At 55.8% G+C, this 17,049-nt stretch overlaps 1 protein-coding gene across 14 annotated transcripts in view; it reads right to left on the reverse strand.

The window, feature by feature from the left end:
• Window positions 1–17,049, reverse strand: part of TNS1 (tensin 1) — a 296,511-nt gene that overhangs the window by 136,633 nt on the left and 142,829 nt on the right. For 10 of the 14 annotated variants that reach the window (XM_075070329.1, XM_075070328.1, XM_032764414.2 and 7 more), the window contains 3 exons: window positions 11,372–11,413; window positions 3,332–3,381; window positions 1,425–1,596 (listed from right to left, as the gene is read on the reverse strand). In XM_075070329.1, the coding sequence (XP_074926430.1) occupies window positions 1,425–1,596; window positions 3,332–3,381; window positions 11,372–11,413 (264 nt within the window). Of the gene's footprint in view, window positions 1–1,424; window positions 1,647–3,331; window positions 3,382–7,703; window positions 7,927–11,371; window positions 11,414–17,049 lie in introns of those variants that run through there. The other 4 variants (XM_032764412.2, XM_032764418.2, XM_032764421.2 and 1 more) reach the window with 3 other exon arrangements.

A 17,049-nucleotide genomic window follows, 5' to 3' on the forward strand; every position in this document is an offset into this window, starting at 1 on the left:
GAGGGGTCAGGTTCGCTGTATCTACAAGCTCTGTTTTAGACCCTGTTCCTGTCATCGAATAAACCTCTGTTTTACTGGCTAAGAGTCACATCTGACTGCAAAGTGGGGGTGCAGGACCCTGTGGCTTCCCCAGGACCCCGCCTGGGTGGGCTCGCTGTGGGAAGCACACGGAGGGGCAGAGGATGCTGAATGCTCCAAGGAGAGACCCAGGAGGTGAAGATGTGTGAGCTTCTTGCCCTGAACAAGTCTGCTCCAAGGGAGAGGAGGCTCCCCAAAGTCCTGACTGGCTTTGTGGGGAGCAGTTCCAGAGCATCGCCCGGGGACTCCGTGACAACCACTCAAGAAAGAGATCTTGGAGTCACTGTGGATAGTTCTCTGAAAACATCCACTCAATGTGCAGCAGCCATCAAAAAAGCGAACAATGTTAGGAACCATTAGGAAAGGCATAGATAATAAGATAGAAAATATCAGAATGTCACTATCTAAATCCGTGGTACACTGACACCTTAAATGCTGCATGCAGTTCTGGTTGCCCCATCTAAAAAAAGATACATCCAAATTGGAAAAGGTAGGATTCGGAAGGGCAACAAAAATTATTAGGGGGATGGAACAGCTTCCATATGAAGAGAGATTAAAAAGACTACGCCTGTCCATCTTAGAAAAGAGACAACTTAGGGGGGATATGGTAGCAGTCTATACAATCATGACTGGTGTGGAGAAAGCGACTAAGGAAGTGTCATTTACCCTTTCACATAACACAAGAACCAGGGATCACCTGATGAAATTAACAGGCAGCAGGTTTAAAACAATCATAAGGAAGTATTTCTTCACACAACGCACAGACAACCTGTGGAACTCCTTGCCAGGGGATGTTGTGAAGGCCAAAAACATAACTGGGTTCAAAAAAGAATGAGATAAGTTCACGGAGGATGGATCCATCAATGGCTATTAGCCAAGATGATCAGGGACACAACCCCATGGTCTGGGTGTCCCTAAACCTCTGACTATCAGACACTGGGACTGGATGACAGGGGATGGGTCACTTGCTAATTGCCCTGTTCTGTTCCCTCCCTCTGAAGAACCTGGTACTGGCTACTGTCAGAGACAGGATCCTGGCTAGACGGACCATTGGTCTGATGCAGAATGGCCTTTCTTATATTCTTAATGGACCCTCATGACCATGAATGTAACGATCTCGGAATCTGGGCATCTATTTCACACCCTCCTGAGATTCCCGAGTCCCCGTCTGATGCTGGAACATGGTGCCAGGACCTTCCCCACGCTGCAGGGAGGTGGACAGCTTGGCAACCCCGGGAATTCAGGATCCCAGCCCCTACAGCTTCCTCTCCCAAAGTCAGTTCCACACCCTCCCCAGGCCCTCCGGCCAGCCACCCGCCGGTGGAGAGCGGGATGGTGTCTCTTACCAGGTAGTTATCTCCATGCTTGGACTTGAGCATCTGGGCCACCTCCTTGAGGTTGCTGCGGAAGTTCTGCTCCTCAGCTGAGCTGGGGTAGGAGACGGCGATGATCCGCTCCGTGATGTACACCAGGTCCAGCTCGCAGGTGTCCTCCATGGTCTGGGCCACGCTCACACTCCTGGGCCAACAAGAAGCAGCCAGCTCAGGGCCCAGCAGGATGCTACAGGCCTGCGGGGCGAAGGTCTAGAGATCTGAACCCAAACAATGTGGCGTTCCCGCAGCACCCTCCTTTGCCCGCCGACTGCAAAGCGGGTAGGTCAATAAGACCCGTGCGCTAATTATCGTCATCCCTGATCCACAGATGGGCTGGGCAAGGTACGGACACGGGAAGGTCAAGTGGCTGGAGCGAGGGAGGACACGTCGGGACTCCCATGGCAGCTCTAGCAATGGAGTTTAGGTGTGGGGGTGCCCACTCCCTACTCTGGACAACAGCTACACTGCCACAGAGACGGGACCAATTGCCATGCCAGCCTCTGCACCCAGCCGCGTGCTCTTGGTGCAGCTGGTGGCTCTGAGTGCAGCTGTCCAAATGGCCACTGACCATAGCAGGAAGCGGCAGAGCCAGCCCGGCTCCTGAAAACCGCATCCAGAGCTAACCCTCCCAACCACCCAGCCCGACACCGGTGGGTAGTTAGCGGTGAGCGGCCTACAAGGCCCCACGGGTGAAGAGATCCTTCTTGTGCTGACCCAGGCCCCACCTTGTTCAGACCATCCCCATCTCCATCTCCAAGCACCATTCATTACATTCTCCCATTGTTGCCTTTTGACACCCAGATCTGTATCTCTGGGAGCTTATCCCAGTTACACAAAATAATCAATGAAGTCCAGGTGAAGCCTGGTGGGAACGCGCTCAACGGGCCTCTCTCTCTCCTGGCATCTGGCCACGGACCAAGCAAACAGGCTGTGGGGTCCTAGATAAGCCTGACGGAGACAGTTGCCAAGGCAGCCTATACCTGCCTGGGGAGTGATGCTCTGCCCTGCAAGGATGCAGAGGTGCCCCCCGAAAGGGTACACTGTTTCTAAGCCGGGGGTGAGGGTTCGAGACCACAGGCGTCCTGTGGAGACAGAGGAGATGAAGAAAGGGGCACCTGAGGTATGGGTGAGCCCACAAGGACCCCAGAAATGGGCCCCACCATGCCAGGCGCTGAGCATCCCTCCTTCCCACTGCCTTCCCTGGAAGCTGAAGGAGCTCCGCGCACTACAGGACAGGGGCTGAAGTACACAGCGGAGAGACGCCAAGATGGTGATCGGCCTGGAGCATTCGAAGGAAGGGGGCGAGGGCTGGGCTTAGTCTTGCTAGGAAAAGGGGGAAATTCTGGTCCCGCTCCTGCAGCTCAGTCCCGTGGGAACCATTCGGAGGGGAGAGAGCCCCCTCCTGGGATATCCCCTCAGGCAGCGCAGCACCCCCTAGCACCGTGTGAGAGCTCTGGTTAATTGGAGGAGCTGGGCTGGCATCTGGTTATAACCTCAGCCTTCGGGCTTCCATTCTCCATCCTTAGAGGTTTTTAAGGTCAGGCTTGACAAAGCCTTGGCTGGGGTGATTTAGTTGGGGATTGGTCCTGCTTTGAGCAGGGGGTTGGTCTAGATACCTCCTGAGGTCCCTTCCAACCCTGATATTCTATGATTCTATGATACTGGCACAGTCACAAACCACGGCACCAGACATCGGCAGGAGGAAGCTGAGTTCTAGGTTCTGTTTTTAAACACGAGACTGAGTTGATTGAACAGTAACAAGCCCTGTCCACACTGATCTCGCGCTGCTGGGGAGGGAATGAGGCCAGGGCGACTCTCCTCGCCGGGGAAGAAGTCTCTGCACAGGGCGTGGTGCTGGGGGGCAATCACAGGGGTCGTACCTGGAAGGTCTGCCTCGTGGCTGGGCACTTTTGGAGGATTTTGTGGATTCCTAAAGAAAAAGGAGAGAAGAGCAAAGTTACCACCGTGGGGGTTCATCGGAGAGTGAAACAAACAGCAGGGATCGCAGCACAGGGAACGGTGTCTCTGACCACACAGATCTCAGAGATAACACCTGCTTTCCCCGCTCCCCCCACAGCAAATCACTAGCAGCCGGGCTAGTCGGGGCTTGAACATTTCGGAGGTTTTGCCTTTTTGGCCAGTTTAGGGTGGAAACCATTTCAAAGTCTCCAAAATTTACCCAGGCAGGGAAAACCTGTCCTCTGTCAGCCCTTCCCTGCACTCTGTACACTTCACCTCTGCTCCTCCACCTTCTGTCCCATCCTATAAAGCACCCCACCCCTCCCCAAACCCCTGATCCCTCTCCTACCCCTCCTCAGCACAGCTCCAACCCCCTCACACCCCCTATCCACACAGCACCCACAGCCAGCCTGGGAGTGCATCCCTTGCTCCTGCTGCAAATCATAGAATCCTAGAATATCAGGGTTGGAAGCGACCTCAGAAGGTATCTAGTCCAACCCCCTGTTCAAAGCAGGACCAACCCCAACTAAATCATCCCAGCCAGGGCTTTGTCAAGCCTGACCTTAAAAACTTCTAAGGAAGGAGATTCCACCACCTCTCTAGGTAACCCATTCCAGTGTTTCACTGCCCTCCTAGTGAAAAAAGTGTTTCCTAATATCCAACCTAGACCTCCCCCGCTGTAACTTCAGACCATTGCTCCTTGTTCTGTCATCTGCCACCACTGAGAACAGTCTAGATCCATCTTCTTTGGAACCCCCTTTCACGTAGTTGAAAGCAGCTACCAGATCCCCCCTCATTCTTCTCTTCTGCAGACTAAATTACCTCAGTTCCCTCAGCCTCTCCTTATAAGTCAACTGCCCCAGCCCCTTAATCATTTTTGTTGCCCTCTGCTGGACTCTCTCCAATTTGTCCACATCCCTTCTGTAGAGGGGGCCCAAAACTGGACACAGGACTCCAGATGTGGCCTCACTGGTGCCAAACAGAGAGGAATGATCACGTCCCTCGATCTGCCGGCAACGCTCCTACTAATGCAGCCCAATATGCTGTTGGCCTTCTTGGCAACAAATCTACTCCAGCCAAGCTGCGTCCTGTCTGCTGGTCAGCGCTGAGGTGGGCCACGTGGAAAGCAGAGATCGCTGAGCCTTTCCAGCCATGGGACCTTGCTCTCGCACATCCTTTCCCCAGGTCACCGCTATGGGAAACCTACTCATGCTAGCGCCTCCTGCAGGCCAATACCCCCCCCACAGCCATTAGCAGGTGCCTTGTATCTAAGATCCAGCCGGCTTCCGAAGGGTTACGTCCATCTCTCAGTGCCCTGTAGCTATTGTAAGCCAGATGAGAGGAAGGGGCATTGAAAACCTCCCCTCTTTTTTTCCTGATATATTTCCAGGTGAAACTCACATGGATCAATTAATGCCATGAGTTTCTCTAGTCTCAGCCGCGCCAGTTGCACAGAACTGTGTGTGCTCCAAGCTCCTGTGCTGGCCCTCTGGAGTCCAGCCCAGTACCTCTGTACCGGATGGGGGGCTAGTGTCCACCGAGCAGAGGCCAGGTCTGTATCACCTGCAGGACACGTTTGCTACCTAACAATCAAGGCTGAGTGAGCAGCCAGCATTTGCTTTGGCTTGGCTTGTCAGAGGAAATGTTTGAGTTCTCAAGGCAGGAAGCGTCTATTTACACACGATCCCCAGTCTCATGAATCCCATCCGCAGCCTGTTTGTTGGGTGACTTCATGACCTCAGCTGAAAAACAGAGTGGGGTTTCCAAAACCCCCTCCGCGCGTTCACACCTCATTTGTTTTAGGGTCTCCAGCCATCAGCAACGAGTCGTTTAAATGCTCATCTCACTTGTGTAGTAAAATCTGACCTCACAGAGGGCCCCACAACACTGCGCAAACCACAGACCAGTTCCTTGGCTGGCTCCTTCTCGGAGCGATGCCAGTGGACACAGCTGAGGCTCCGGCCCTAGAGAGCCAAGAGTTGCTACAGCCCCTGTGGAAATGCAGCTGTGGCTGGGGTGGAGTGTGGCAGCGGTTTAAAACAATGCCCAGCACACAACGGCTTAGGACATGAAATGACGAAGGATCCTGTACCAGGGTGAAACTGCAGGAGTTTGGGCTCCTGCTGCCGCATTAGTTCAGTACTGACTCCGAGAGAAGAGCACCACCTACTGGGAGTCCCCCAAGAGGACACGCAGTGGGAAGCCCCTGGTAGGTCTGGCCAAGGAGCCAACCTATACCGCACACTGGAGAGGCCTGGCTTTAGGATCTACCTCGGACAATTTTTAGGGTGGGGGTTCCTGCTTGGCTGCACACACGCACACCCCGATGGGACTTTTTCAGGAGGATCAGCCCCTTTAAAGGCACCCTTAGCCACCCCAAATGCCCAGAGCCACCGCAGTGGAAAATATCATCCCGAAAAAGAGACCTAGCATGCACGCTGCACATCACCTTTGCAATGGTTTGATCAGCTGTCACTGAGGGAGGGCTCATTCCCCCCCAGGGGCTGTACGCGGAGGGGGGCATGGGGGAGTTTCCAGAGGACTGTGTTTGGCCGAAGACAACAAGGGCCGTTTTACCGTGGGCTTTAGGGGCAGCAGGTAGGGCAATGCTGAACATCACAGCCGCGATCTCCTTCCTCGGCCCCCATTTGCGGGAAAGTTACCTTTCAAAGTGAGCCAGATTGGTCAAGCCCTCAGTGGTCTCCCTGGGAGCCATTTCTGCTCCCGATCCTTCTGTCCAAGCACCTGCCGCGAGTGACAGCCGAGAGCTCCACCTTTCTCCACGAGAAATGTCTTTTCGACGCAGAGCGACCGCCGGGACCATGCTCGCTAGTCCTGAGCCTGCAGCTCCACGCACCTAAGGAGTTTGCGTCCATTCTTATTAATAGTCTGTGGCTCCTGACAGCTCAGCCTCTGGGAGCTCGCTGTGGAGATAAATCCACTCGCAGGGCTTCCTCCCAGTCCAAACTCACTCCCTTCGGCTGTGTCTACACTGCAGCTGGCTGCGAGCCTCCCAGGCTGGAGCTCAGGCTCACCCGACTCCCCGCATCCAGGCTCGGGTGGCTAGCCCGAGGCTCCACCAGAGCCGTTACCTCCACACCGCAAGCTCAAATCCCGCTAGCACGGGTCGGCCGACAGCTGGGTGCAGCGCGGATGGGATCCAACCAACGCATGGCCATCAGGCGGACGCTGCCGGGATGCTGGGATTCCACCAGGCAATAGCCTGCCTGAATCCCGCAGTGAATCCAGAAGGGAGCTGGGCATGGACCTGGATTTCAGCACGGCCTCCTGCAGAGCACGAGGGGGCTGGGCAGCTGCCGGGCTGTCCTACCTTCCAAACACCAGCCTCGCTCCCCCTTGCGGACCTCCACATGGCAAAGAAAAACCTGCGGCACCGAGCCTCAAGTTCCGTCGGCATCGTGGCTTTGTCTTCACAGTGTGGGCGTCCCCTTCAAGGCTTCAGAGGGCGGCCTCCAGCAGGATCCAGCCCAAAGACAGACAGCGAGAGCAACAACACTCTTCCTGAAGCGGAGAGACACCGGACTGCGGGCTTCCTGGGTGCTTGGAGCCACAACTGGCCTTTGCCCTCCTGCTCCAGGGTGTCCTCAGGGCAGAAGGGGTCAGTATATCGGGCGCGATTGGACACACAAAGCCCCCTGCACTGGGGAATCGCACTCACGCCGGGATCCTCACCCACGCCGCCCAGCGGCCTCCAGCACGGGGCGCGCACCATGCCAGTGCCCCTGCAGCATGTGCACTTCGCTCCTCTGGCTCATCTCAGCCCCGGCTGCTCCCAGCTGGCATGAGGGCATCCCAGGAGCCCGAGCAGGAATCAGCGAGGGGCACAAATAGACCCAGGAGCCAGGGGTGCCAGTCTGCTGTGCTAACCGCTGGAAAACAGCAGCCCCTGGGGCTAGGACCGACGTGCCTCTGAGATCGAGCCGGGCTGGGCACGTTTGGAGGGAGGAATCACGGGGCCTCGAAGCAGGTCAGCAGCAGGCTTTCACTGCTGCCCACTCCATACTCCTCCCTGAAGAAAACGAGACCGGATACCCCTCGGGAAATCTCCTGTGCTGATTCACTTATCTGGCCCCCGCCAGGGCCTGTCAGAGCCTCTCCTGCTCCATCGCCCTCCTACGCTGCCTTTCCCCACTGGGGAGGCGACAAGTCCATTTCTAACCCCACCCCGGGGTGCATAAACCCCAGGGCAAAGCCAGGCAGCGCGGACATGCGGCGCCTCTCTCCCCTCCCACCTCCGCCTCGGCACCTTCACCCCTTGTCCCATGGATTTACCTTGGACCAGGTGAAGCGCCTGCTAATCCACCTCCGAGGCATGGCTGCTTCTCTGCCCCGAGACCTTGGCAAGCAGCCCGCCCCCCCGGGCAGTACTCCGAGCTGCAGCCCACGGCACAGCTGGGTCACGGTGGGAGGGTTACTGAACGAGGACGAGGCTGGCACAGGGTCCGCGCTCAGTCATTCTGCCGTTAGCTCTGGGCTCTGAGCTCCACCATCCTCTCCACTCTGCGGTGCGGCAGGCTCACCACAAGCACACGCCTGGTCCGGGAGCCGCCCTCGCCCCACTCCTCCCGCCCGGGGGAAGAATCAGGCAGCTATCAGCTGATAGCAGTAAGAACAGGCCAGGCTAATGTTATTAAAGGATCCTGATGCGCAGCAGCCAGGATCCGAGCTGCGAGAAGGGAGAAACTACAAAAGATCCTTTCACATGCAACAGGCTGGGGTGATCCCTGCCTTGCGGGGCTGGCTCCACATCAGTTAGACCGGACCCCCCATCCATTTCCCTAGTGCAGCGCTGAGCAAATGGCACAGCCATGGCCAGACCCCCGGCTCCACCTAGCTCAGGGTCCCGTCTCTGACCAGAGCAGCCCCGGGGGAAGGAGGACACGGCAGTAGCAGACAGGGCAGGATCTGCCCCACAGTAGGTCCTGCTTTGCACCCTGTAGCATGAGGTTTAATAGCCTTTCCCCATCTGATAGCCGGCGAAACATCCAAGCCTCATGTGTTACACACAACACCCAGCTGGGCCTCTCGATTTTCCAGACACTTTCTCCTTCAGCACCTTCCTGAGGGTGTCAATCCCCAGATCCTGGTCCCGGGTCCAACTCGTACCGATCGTGAGTACTCCCAGCTAGCGAACCGCCGTCCAGTCTCCTGCAGGCTTCCTGGCAGGGCAGAGTTTTCAGGGGGCCGGGGGAAATCTGGAGTTGCAAGTGTCTTCGTGTAACTAACCAGCCTCTGGCCCAAAGCTATGCTCTGGTCTCCCATAATGCCTTGCCCCCTGGCGTCACTTTGTGCAGACAGACAGACAGAACTCCTCAGCGTGCCAGGTGCTGCCAGGTGACCCAGCTTCGCCAGTGCCTGGCTCTCCACGAAGACCGCGAAATGCCAGCTCCTCCTCCGGAGGCTGCCGCAGATGCTCTGGGTGGGGACCCCGGACGGAAGAGGAGTCACACCTGTTTCACTTCACTTCTAAGTGAAGAGGAGGCAAGTGAAGCTGCAAATGAGCCGTCAAAGCAGGAGTGGAGCTTTTTCACCACCTGTCTGACATCGATCTGCACCAGCTCCTCTCACTCCCTGCAGAATAGACTCTTCGTGAAAATTGCAACAGACACAGGGCAGACCTCTGGCCAAGTCACACTGCACCCACCAGGGCTGGGGCATGGCTGGATTGCCCTGCAGAGGGGCTCTGCCTAGCTGCAGGGCCAGAAGGGAAGGCATTAAGGTGCATCAACTGTGCGGGGCAGGGGAAGCCTGCACTGAATCTGCCTGTTAAAGTTGGCTGAAAATGATGTAACGACAGCCCCTAGCTCTAACACCACGTTTTTATCAGCCGTTCTCAAAGCACCTTTACAAAGGAGGTCTCATCATCCCCATCTGACACGGGGAAACTGAGGCACAGAGTGGGGAAGCGACTTGCCCAGCAGGCCAATGGCACAGCGAGGTCTCATGAGCCCCGGGGAAGTGAAGTGCACAGGCCGGCAGCCGGGATCAAACCTGGACCCTCAGCACCAAAAACACATGCCCCTACTGCCTGAGCTAAAGGAAAGCTCTCCTAGCCCGCAGCAGCCAGCTGTTGTAGTGCAGGAGCCAGCCGCCAGGGGGCGACAGGGTCACACATGCTGACTGCATTGCAATGGCCTTTTCTTGTGTTGATTAACTGAGAAACGAGCCTGCTGGCCACGATTCATGGGATTCAATGTTGCCGCCAGCTGCAATTCACAGACGGCTCCCCCTGCTCCCCTTCCGCAAACGAGATCGCAAGCAAATCCTGAAGGGAGAAGGGAGCCGTTCCCAAATCTGACTGGGAAGCAAAGGTCCAAGAGACAGATCGGGCAGCAGATCTCCCCAGGCTGTGGACATTACGCTAGCCACGCCCCAGTGTATTTACCGTAGCAGGGGTGGCAAGGGAGCGCAGCAAAGCGCTGGGTCCTGGGAAGAGAGGATGGTGTGACGAACTGGGAATGTTCTTAATGTTGCTCTGAGTACTGTGTTGGTGCCTCAGTGTCCCCTAGGCAGTTCTTAATATCTAGGTGGTGGGATAAAGGTGTGTGATGCTGCAGAGGAAGGGGCCAGTGCACCTAAATGCCTGACACTCTGTCTCCTAGCAACTGATGGCCTGGGCCCCTCCTCTGCAAAGGTGCCAATTGAAGCTGTTGGAGACAAAGGGATCAGGTGACCTCCTGGCCTGGGAAAGGAGCAGAGCAGAGAGAAGGGGCCCAGGCCATCAGTTGCTAGGAGACAGAGTGCCCGGCATTTAGGTGCACTGGCCCTTTGCTCTGCAGCAATCACACCCCCTTATCCCACCACCTAGATATTAAGAACTGCACAGGGGACACTGAGGCACCAACACAGTATTCAGAGCAACGTTAAGAACAGTCCCAGTTTGTCACAGATGGATAATTCTCTTGAAACCAATAATGAACCCAATTTCTAATATCCCCATAAACACACTGGAGCTGCCTCGTGGCCATAAACAGCCCTTAATCCTACTGTCAGATGCCCGCAAGGATGTTTACAGCCGCGCGCGTAATGGAAAAAAAGCCGGTGCCAACAAAGGGCTGTTTTGCTGCTACAGACAGAAGCCTTGTTCAGTTTAATTCCACATGATTTAGCTTGCTAATTAATTTGTTTGGGCAGGATCGTTAGGCCCACAGCAGCGGAGCCAGGTTCCGACGCTCTCTCGTCTGGGAAGATGGGGGTACGGGCTCGTGGTGCTGGGAGAACCACAAAAGATTGGATGGGTCTATTTAGAAAGGATTTCAGTAGCAGCATATGCAAGGTGATCATCTCATAGGAGATTCCTAGTGCTGGCCAGACTCCATGAAACCTCCTGCGTGGGTCTTCAGACAGTCCACTGCCCCTCCCACCTGGCCCCCAGGATGCAGCAGGAATTAAAATTATCAGCCCTTTCTCAGCTCTGCAGAAATGCTCCCAGACGTTTCCCAGCTCCGTGAGAAAGCTGAAATCAGCTCTCTGGTTTCCAAAGCCAGTTGGCCCAGCCACGGTGCTTATGGCATGGCCATTTGGCTCAATTCACAGTAGGGGCGCAACCCGCGGCTTATTCGAGGGGACACTTTCTGATTTCGGCTCAGGAAGAAGACCTCAAATCTAACATGTCATGTACCAGTTGCAGGTCGTGAATTGTTGCCCTCTAGTGGCACTTCTCAGTATAGTGCTTCTCAGTACAGGAAATTGCTCGATGGACTATACTCCCCATGCTGCTTACCAGGAAGCGGGCCGAATCTCCAGGCCTCCATCTTCCCTTGCTAACAAAATAAATCCTGCATGGGGGCAACACACCACAACAGGTGTTGTTAAACCGACGCAAGGAAAAGAGCAGGAGTCCCTTCAGCCGTCAGAGACTCGGTTGCCTCGGACTCCGGATCCCACCCTTCAGCCCAACCCCTAGCATTGATATGAATGCGCGAAAGCATGTCACTTACTGTGGCGTTTACATGCTTGGCGGTGCTCTCCCCGTTGGCCGGCTGTGGAAAGAGAGAGAGAGAGAGAGAGAGAGAGAGGGTTAAGCCTCCGCCCATGGCAGAAGTGCCTCTGACTATTTCTCCGCACTTCCCGGGAAAGGCTAAACTGTCCCACTTCCTTCCCCGCTCAGGGCTCGAAGGAAAGCATCAAAGGCCAGCAATCCCCAGAATCCTGGCCACGGCTCTGTACGGGCGGGATGGGATTTCACAGAGCAGCGTCTACGCGCCGAGCTACAGGCATAAATTCCAGCTCAAGGAGACATACACACACCGGCTCTGATCGTGCTAGCATGCTAAAAATAGCGGAGGAACTGCGGTGGGAGGGGATAGGCACCTGGGTCTGGGCCCGTGTCTCACACGAGACTATCCTCGGGGCAGCTTGCCCTGGACTCTACTGTGGCTATCCTCTGTCCAAAGCACGCTAGCTAGCACGGGTATGTCTCCTACTGCTGGAATCACAACCCCAGCTTGAAGGGTCGCCAGGCCCGAGAATTAAGGCTCGCGGTCCTCACTCCACAAAGAACACCAACGCCAACTTCAGGCCTGCGCAAAGCACTAGTCGGGCCCCGGCGTCGTGAGATCGCCTTCAAAATCACGGGATCGCTAAAAACGGTGGGTGTTTTTTTCCCCGTGGTCTGGTGGCTGAGCCTTCGGCTCACGCTCAGGTCACATTTACAAGTTCTCTCAACCACTAGGTCCAGAAAAGTGACTTTAAAACAAAAAAGGAGCGCAGAGATTCTCTCCGACGCAAGCATCCGGGATCTTAAACACACCCAATATCCGGAGGCCATGCGAACAGTCACAAAAGCTGCCATGCTGATTTCAGCGCCTGCTTCGCGTTCCACGAGCAATGGGGCGTCAGCATGTTCTTAACGTTAAACGCCTGCTTCCATCATGGGCACTGACTTTTATTTTTACCCAATGAGTGCTCCAGTCCAGCTCTGCCCCGAGCCCCACCCTCACTCTGCCTCTTCCTGTCCCACCCCATCCCCAAGCCTCTGCCCTTGCACCACTTCTTCCTGCCCCTGCTCCGCCCCTCCCCAAAGGCCCGCAAATCACCCGCTGCTCACTCCTCTCCCACCTCCCCAAGTGCCTCCCAGCAGTCACCCAACAGCTGAGCACCCCTTCTTTTTTTCTCCATGGGTGCTTGAGCCGCAGAGCACCCACAGAGTCAGCACCCATGCTTTGCTGCACAGTGATTGATCAGGTCTAGCCGGGGAAACAAATAATTAACATTATTTTCAGCAGGGAGCTTGTAGTCACTGCCAGGAAGGTCATTTGGTGTCTAAAACTTCATGGAATTGACCAAAACCAGTGTTAACTGAGACTATGTGCATATATGTAAATTGGGGTGGGGGAAAGCCACATATGGTCAGTAAAGCTCATTGCACAGTGACCACTTCTCCTTTTCTTGCAGAGCGATTTTACTTGGTCTGACAGCTGCCAGTGTGAAGAGATAACGGAGTGAAAATTGACAGGTAGATCAGAGGCTAATTAACAAACCGAGCCTGGCCTTGGAGATGGGTTTGTATATGTCCCGGCCAGGGTCAGAGAGGGAAAGAGGACCCTGTATATGCCACAGGACAGGGGCCGGTTACTTTATAGAGTGGCCCTATATAAATAAATACTAACAAACGAGGAGTCACTTTTCTGCCGCGATGCCCTAGCTGGGGTATCACAATAGGCTGCCCCACTAGACCAGAGCTGGGGTGATTTCTGCCTCCTGCATGCCATGGGATTTCCCATGCCCACATATGGGGCAGGCTCTGTGGAAGCAGCTGTGTTTCCAAACAGCCCCCGCTGGAGAAAGTCAATTCCTTGCGGGCTCCTTGGACGGAACAGTGTTTGGCTGCCAGGCCTAATGCCATTCGCGAATCCAAGCTCTGAACCTGAGAAACGAGGGAGCCGAGCAGAGCAGTCCCGTCACTTAGAAAACCTCCCAGATCCGCTCCCGCTCTCCCAGTTGCTCGCCAGCCCTGTGAAGAACCGACGTAAATAAGGACAGCCAGTGGGGGACAACTCCCCATCTCCTTCACGATCCTCGGAACCCACCCATGCCCCCTGCTGCCAACTGGCTCCCTGCTGCTGGGATGGTGCCATACTGGTGTGGCCGTGATGAAGGAAGGGTGTGAGCAGATCTTGACATGACTTAAACATGGCTGAATGGCTGCAGAGGATCCCGGGAGCAGGGTCCCTTTAAGCAGAAGCAGATTTGATGAAGAACTGGCAAAGCCTGCGTGTGCGATCGATATTGAACCTGTGGGTCAGCAAATATGGGCCTGTGCAAAAGTAAATATCCCATGTATAAAGTTCCACCAAGGAGCACAGGTCAACCTGGTTACAGTGACCTTACAGCAGGATCGTCACGCAGACAGAGAGAGAGAACAATTGTTGAGTGAGTAAATGGGGGGTGATCCTCCCACGGTACCACCACTCCCAGCCCCTTCTAAAACACTAATTAGGTAAAATCAGTGGCCACTGGACATGCTTTTAAGACATGTGACTCCTTTGAGGAAAAAGAGTATAAAAATCAAGCAAAGTAAATTACTGTGGTTGGGATTCCTTAACTGATGCTTGAAGAAGCAACGCTGCTAGACAGAGTAGCCAAACCTCTGCTCCGTGGGCTCGCGTGGGACTGTGACCAGAGGAGTCTCCAGGCAACCAAGGCCTGGACTCGAGGGAATCCAGAGGGCTGAGAAGAACAGCCCAGGAGGGGAGAAATTGGTAACCACCTTCTCTGTTTGCCGAGCAGGAACTGCGTGAGGCAAGCGCAGGGCCTGTTTGTGAAAGAGAGACTCGTTAAGAGGAACGTACGGCTTTTAATGTAGAGCTCTTAATGTCTAACATAGGAGTTATGTGCTTAATATAACCCTTTACCGCTGGTGTAATTACTTCTCACTAAATGGCTGTGTATTGCAGAGAATTACTGGGGAGCTTTTTCACTGGTATGCCAGTAATTGGCTGCAGCGGGAGCCAGGAAACATCCATTTCAGGGGTAGTAGCGGCCCCCAGTAATCGGCTGCAGCAGGAGCCAGGAAACATCCATTTCAGGGGCAGTAGCGGCCCCCTGTTGTCAACACCTGCCACCAGCCCCGGCCTGCCACCGTTTAGCTCTGGTGCTGCTGGTTTCCTCATGAAGATGGTTTGCTCGGAACACGTAGACAAGCGCCACCACAGGGTGCGGATCGGTCCCTGCGGCTTGGAGCATCATTAGGTCACTTGGAGCCTCTCAGACTCGCAGTCCTTCCCACTCTACCCCATGAATGGCCTGAGGAATGGATGGTTATTGACCAGCGCGGAGCTGGCCAAGGGCTGTGCCGCAGAGCCACCCTCAGCTGAGGGTCTGGCGGGAGGATCTGAGACTGGCCCTGTCACGGAGTCCCCGGGCGATGCTCTGGAACTGCTCCCCACTAAGCCAGTCAGGACTTTGGGGAGCCTCCTCTCCCTTGGAGCAGACTTGTTCAGGGCAAGAAGCTCACACGTCTTCACCTCCTGGGTCTCTCCTTGGAGCATTCAGCATCCTCTGCCCCTCCGTGTGCTTCCCACAGCGAGCCCACCCAGGCAGGGTCCTGGGGAAGCCACAGGGTACTGCACCCCCACTTTGCAGTCAGACGTGACTCTCAGCCAGCAAAACAGAGGTTTATTCGATGACAGGAACAGGGTCTAAAACAGAGCTTGTAGGTACAGCGAACCGGACCCCTCAGCCGGGTCCATTCTGGGGGGCAGTGAGCCAGACCCCCACATCTGCACTTCAATCCTCGTCCCCAGCCAGCTCCAGACTAACAACCCCCCTCCAGCCCCTCCTCTCTGCTCAGCCCCTTTCCCGGGCCAGGAGGTCACCTGATCCCTTTATCTCCAACACTTTCAGTTGGCACCTTTGCAGAGGAGGGGCCCAGGCCATCAGTTGCTAGGAGACAGAGTGCCCGGCATTTAGGTGCACTGGCCCTTTGCTCTGCAGCAATCACACCCCCTTATCCCACCACCTAGATACTTAAGAACTGCCTAGGGGACACTGAGGCACCAACACAGTATTCAGAGCAAACATTAAGAACAGTCCCAGTTCGTCACAGGCCCTAAATCAGTTCATGCTGAGGACCGGGCTTGGCCACCATCCGCGGATTTGAATGTTCCACGCAAGACGCTACGGGGTGGTAGTTCCCTGCTTGGATCTTCTGCCTAATGAGTCAAGGCTCCAAAGCAGCAGAGAGGGAGGCCAGTCAGGGTGGATCTGGGAAGGCAACACATCCAGGGAGCTTCAGCAATGTTCCCCCTTCCAGCCAGCTCCAGAACAGCAGGCAGCAAAACGTTTTCCTGTCCACCCCCGTCGCTCCCCGAGAGGTGACTCGCAAGGCTCAGAGGGAGGCAACCCAGCAGGAGCAGCCTCCAGAAGCCGGTGTCCAAAAGAGTGGCACTGAGCATTGGTGTGAACCGACAGCCATGGAGCAGCCTGACAAATCTCTGAGATCAGGACGCAGGCAAGGCACGGAGGCAGCCAGGGCTGGGGAAGGATGGATGGACTCCTCACCCAACCAGGAACGAGCCCCTGGAGATGTAATGGCGTCCCATCTCCTGCAAACTTGACTGTGGAGGAGGGGCCGCAGGGTCCTGCCTCCTGGTTGCCGAATTCCAGCTAGGACGGCAAGTGGTAGGGGAAGGCGTTAGTGAGGTCGCTCTGCTCTTGGGTTAAGCAGGCTCTCTCATTCTGGTGGTTTCCAGGGTCAGTTCCCAGGAGGCAGGAGGGACAAATGCAACAGCCACTTAAGGAACTGTCTCAGAACAGGGTACACGAAAAGAGAGACGTCCTGCAGCAAAGCAGCCATGGCCTCCTGGCGCACGTCCGCCAGGGAGAAGCCAGGCCTCCTTCGGAGAGCAGGAATCCTGTAACAAGAGGAACTGAGCAAACCTGAGCCGCTGCATTCCTGCTAGGAGACGGAACAGCAAAACCGTTCCCTCCCTCACAGAATATCCCCCAACAGGTGGCTCACGAGACCTGCCTCATCTCGTCGGAGCAGCCCAGCTCCTGCCTGAGGACGGTCTCCAGACACAAGCTGCTGGGGAAAGGCTGCAGAGGCGGGGGCTGGCTGGCTGGGAAATACCATATCCAGCCCCCCACGCTGGCCAATGGGGCTCTGTCAGTTTCCACCAGCATCTTCTAGACGAGCCCCCTGAGGCCTCTCTCCTGCTCCTAGCTATTGTAGAGTTTGACTCGTGCCCATCCCCGTGGCATCTAGGCTCTAGGCAGCAGTAACATGGAGGTCTCAGGGCAGAAGAGGGAAGCGATGGCGACTTAACCAAGGATCGATGAGCTTGTCTGAGTGAAGCTGCGATTTCTCTGGCCGGTCCCCCAGAGCTGTGATCCGTGGCCCTGAGCTTTCAGCTGTTACTGCTGGTTGCAAATCTCCTAGGCCACATTACCCGCTGACTATGGGCCTAATTCTGAGCAGGGCTCAGCACCCCTGCTCCCATGGAAATGGGAGCCTGGAAAGCTTGAGGCAGCGCGATGGGAGCTCAGCACTTCTCCGGATCAGCTCCGTTCGGCCCGAGGCCTTCATGGCTGTCTCCAGCTCAGACTTCTCTCAGCTAAGCCAAAGCGGGTGAGCTGAACAGAGCAGGCCGGGGCCAATCGGAGAGGGCGGCAC

This window comes from Chelonoidis abingdonii, chromosome 10 (genome assembly GCF_003597395.2).
Source record: "Chelonoidis abingdonii isolate Lonesome George chromosome 10, CheloAbing_2.0, whole genome shotgun sequence".
In the NCBI taxonomy this organism is placed as follows: domain Eukaryota; kingdom Metazoa; phylum Chordata; order Testudines; family Testudinidae; genus Chelonoidis; species Chelonoidis abingdonii.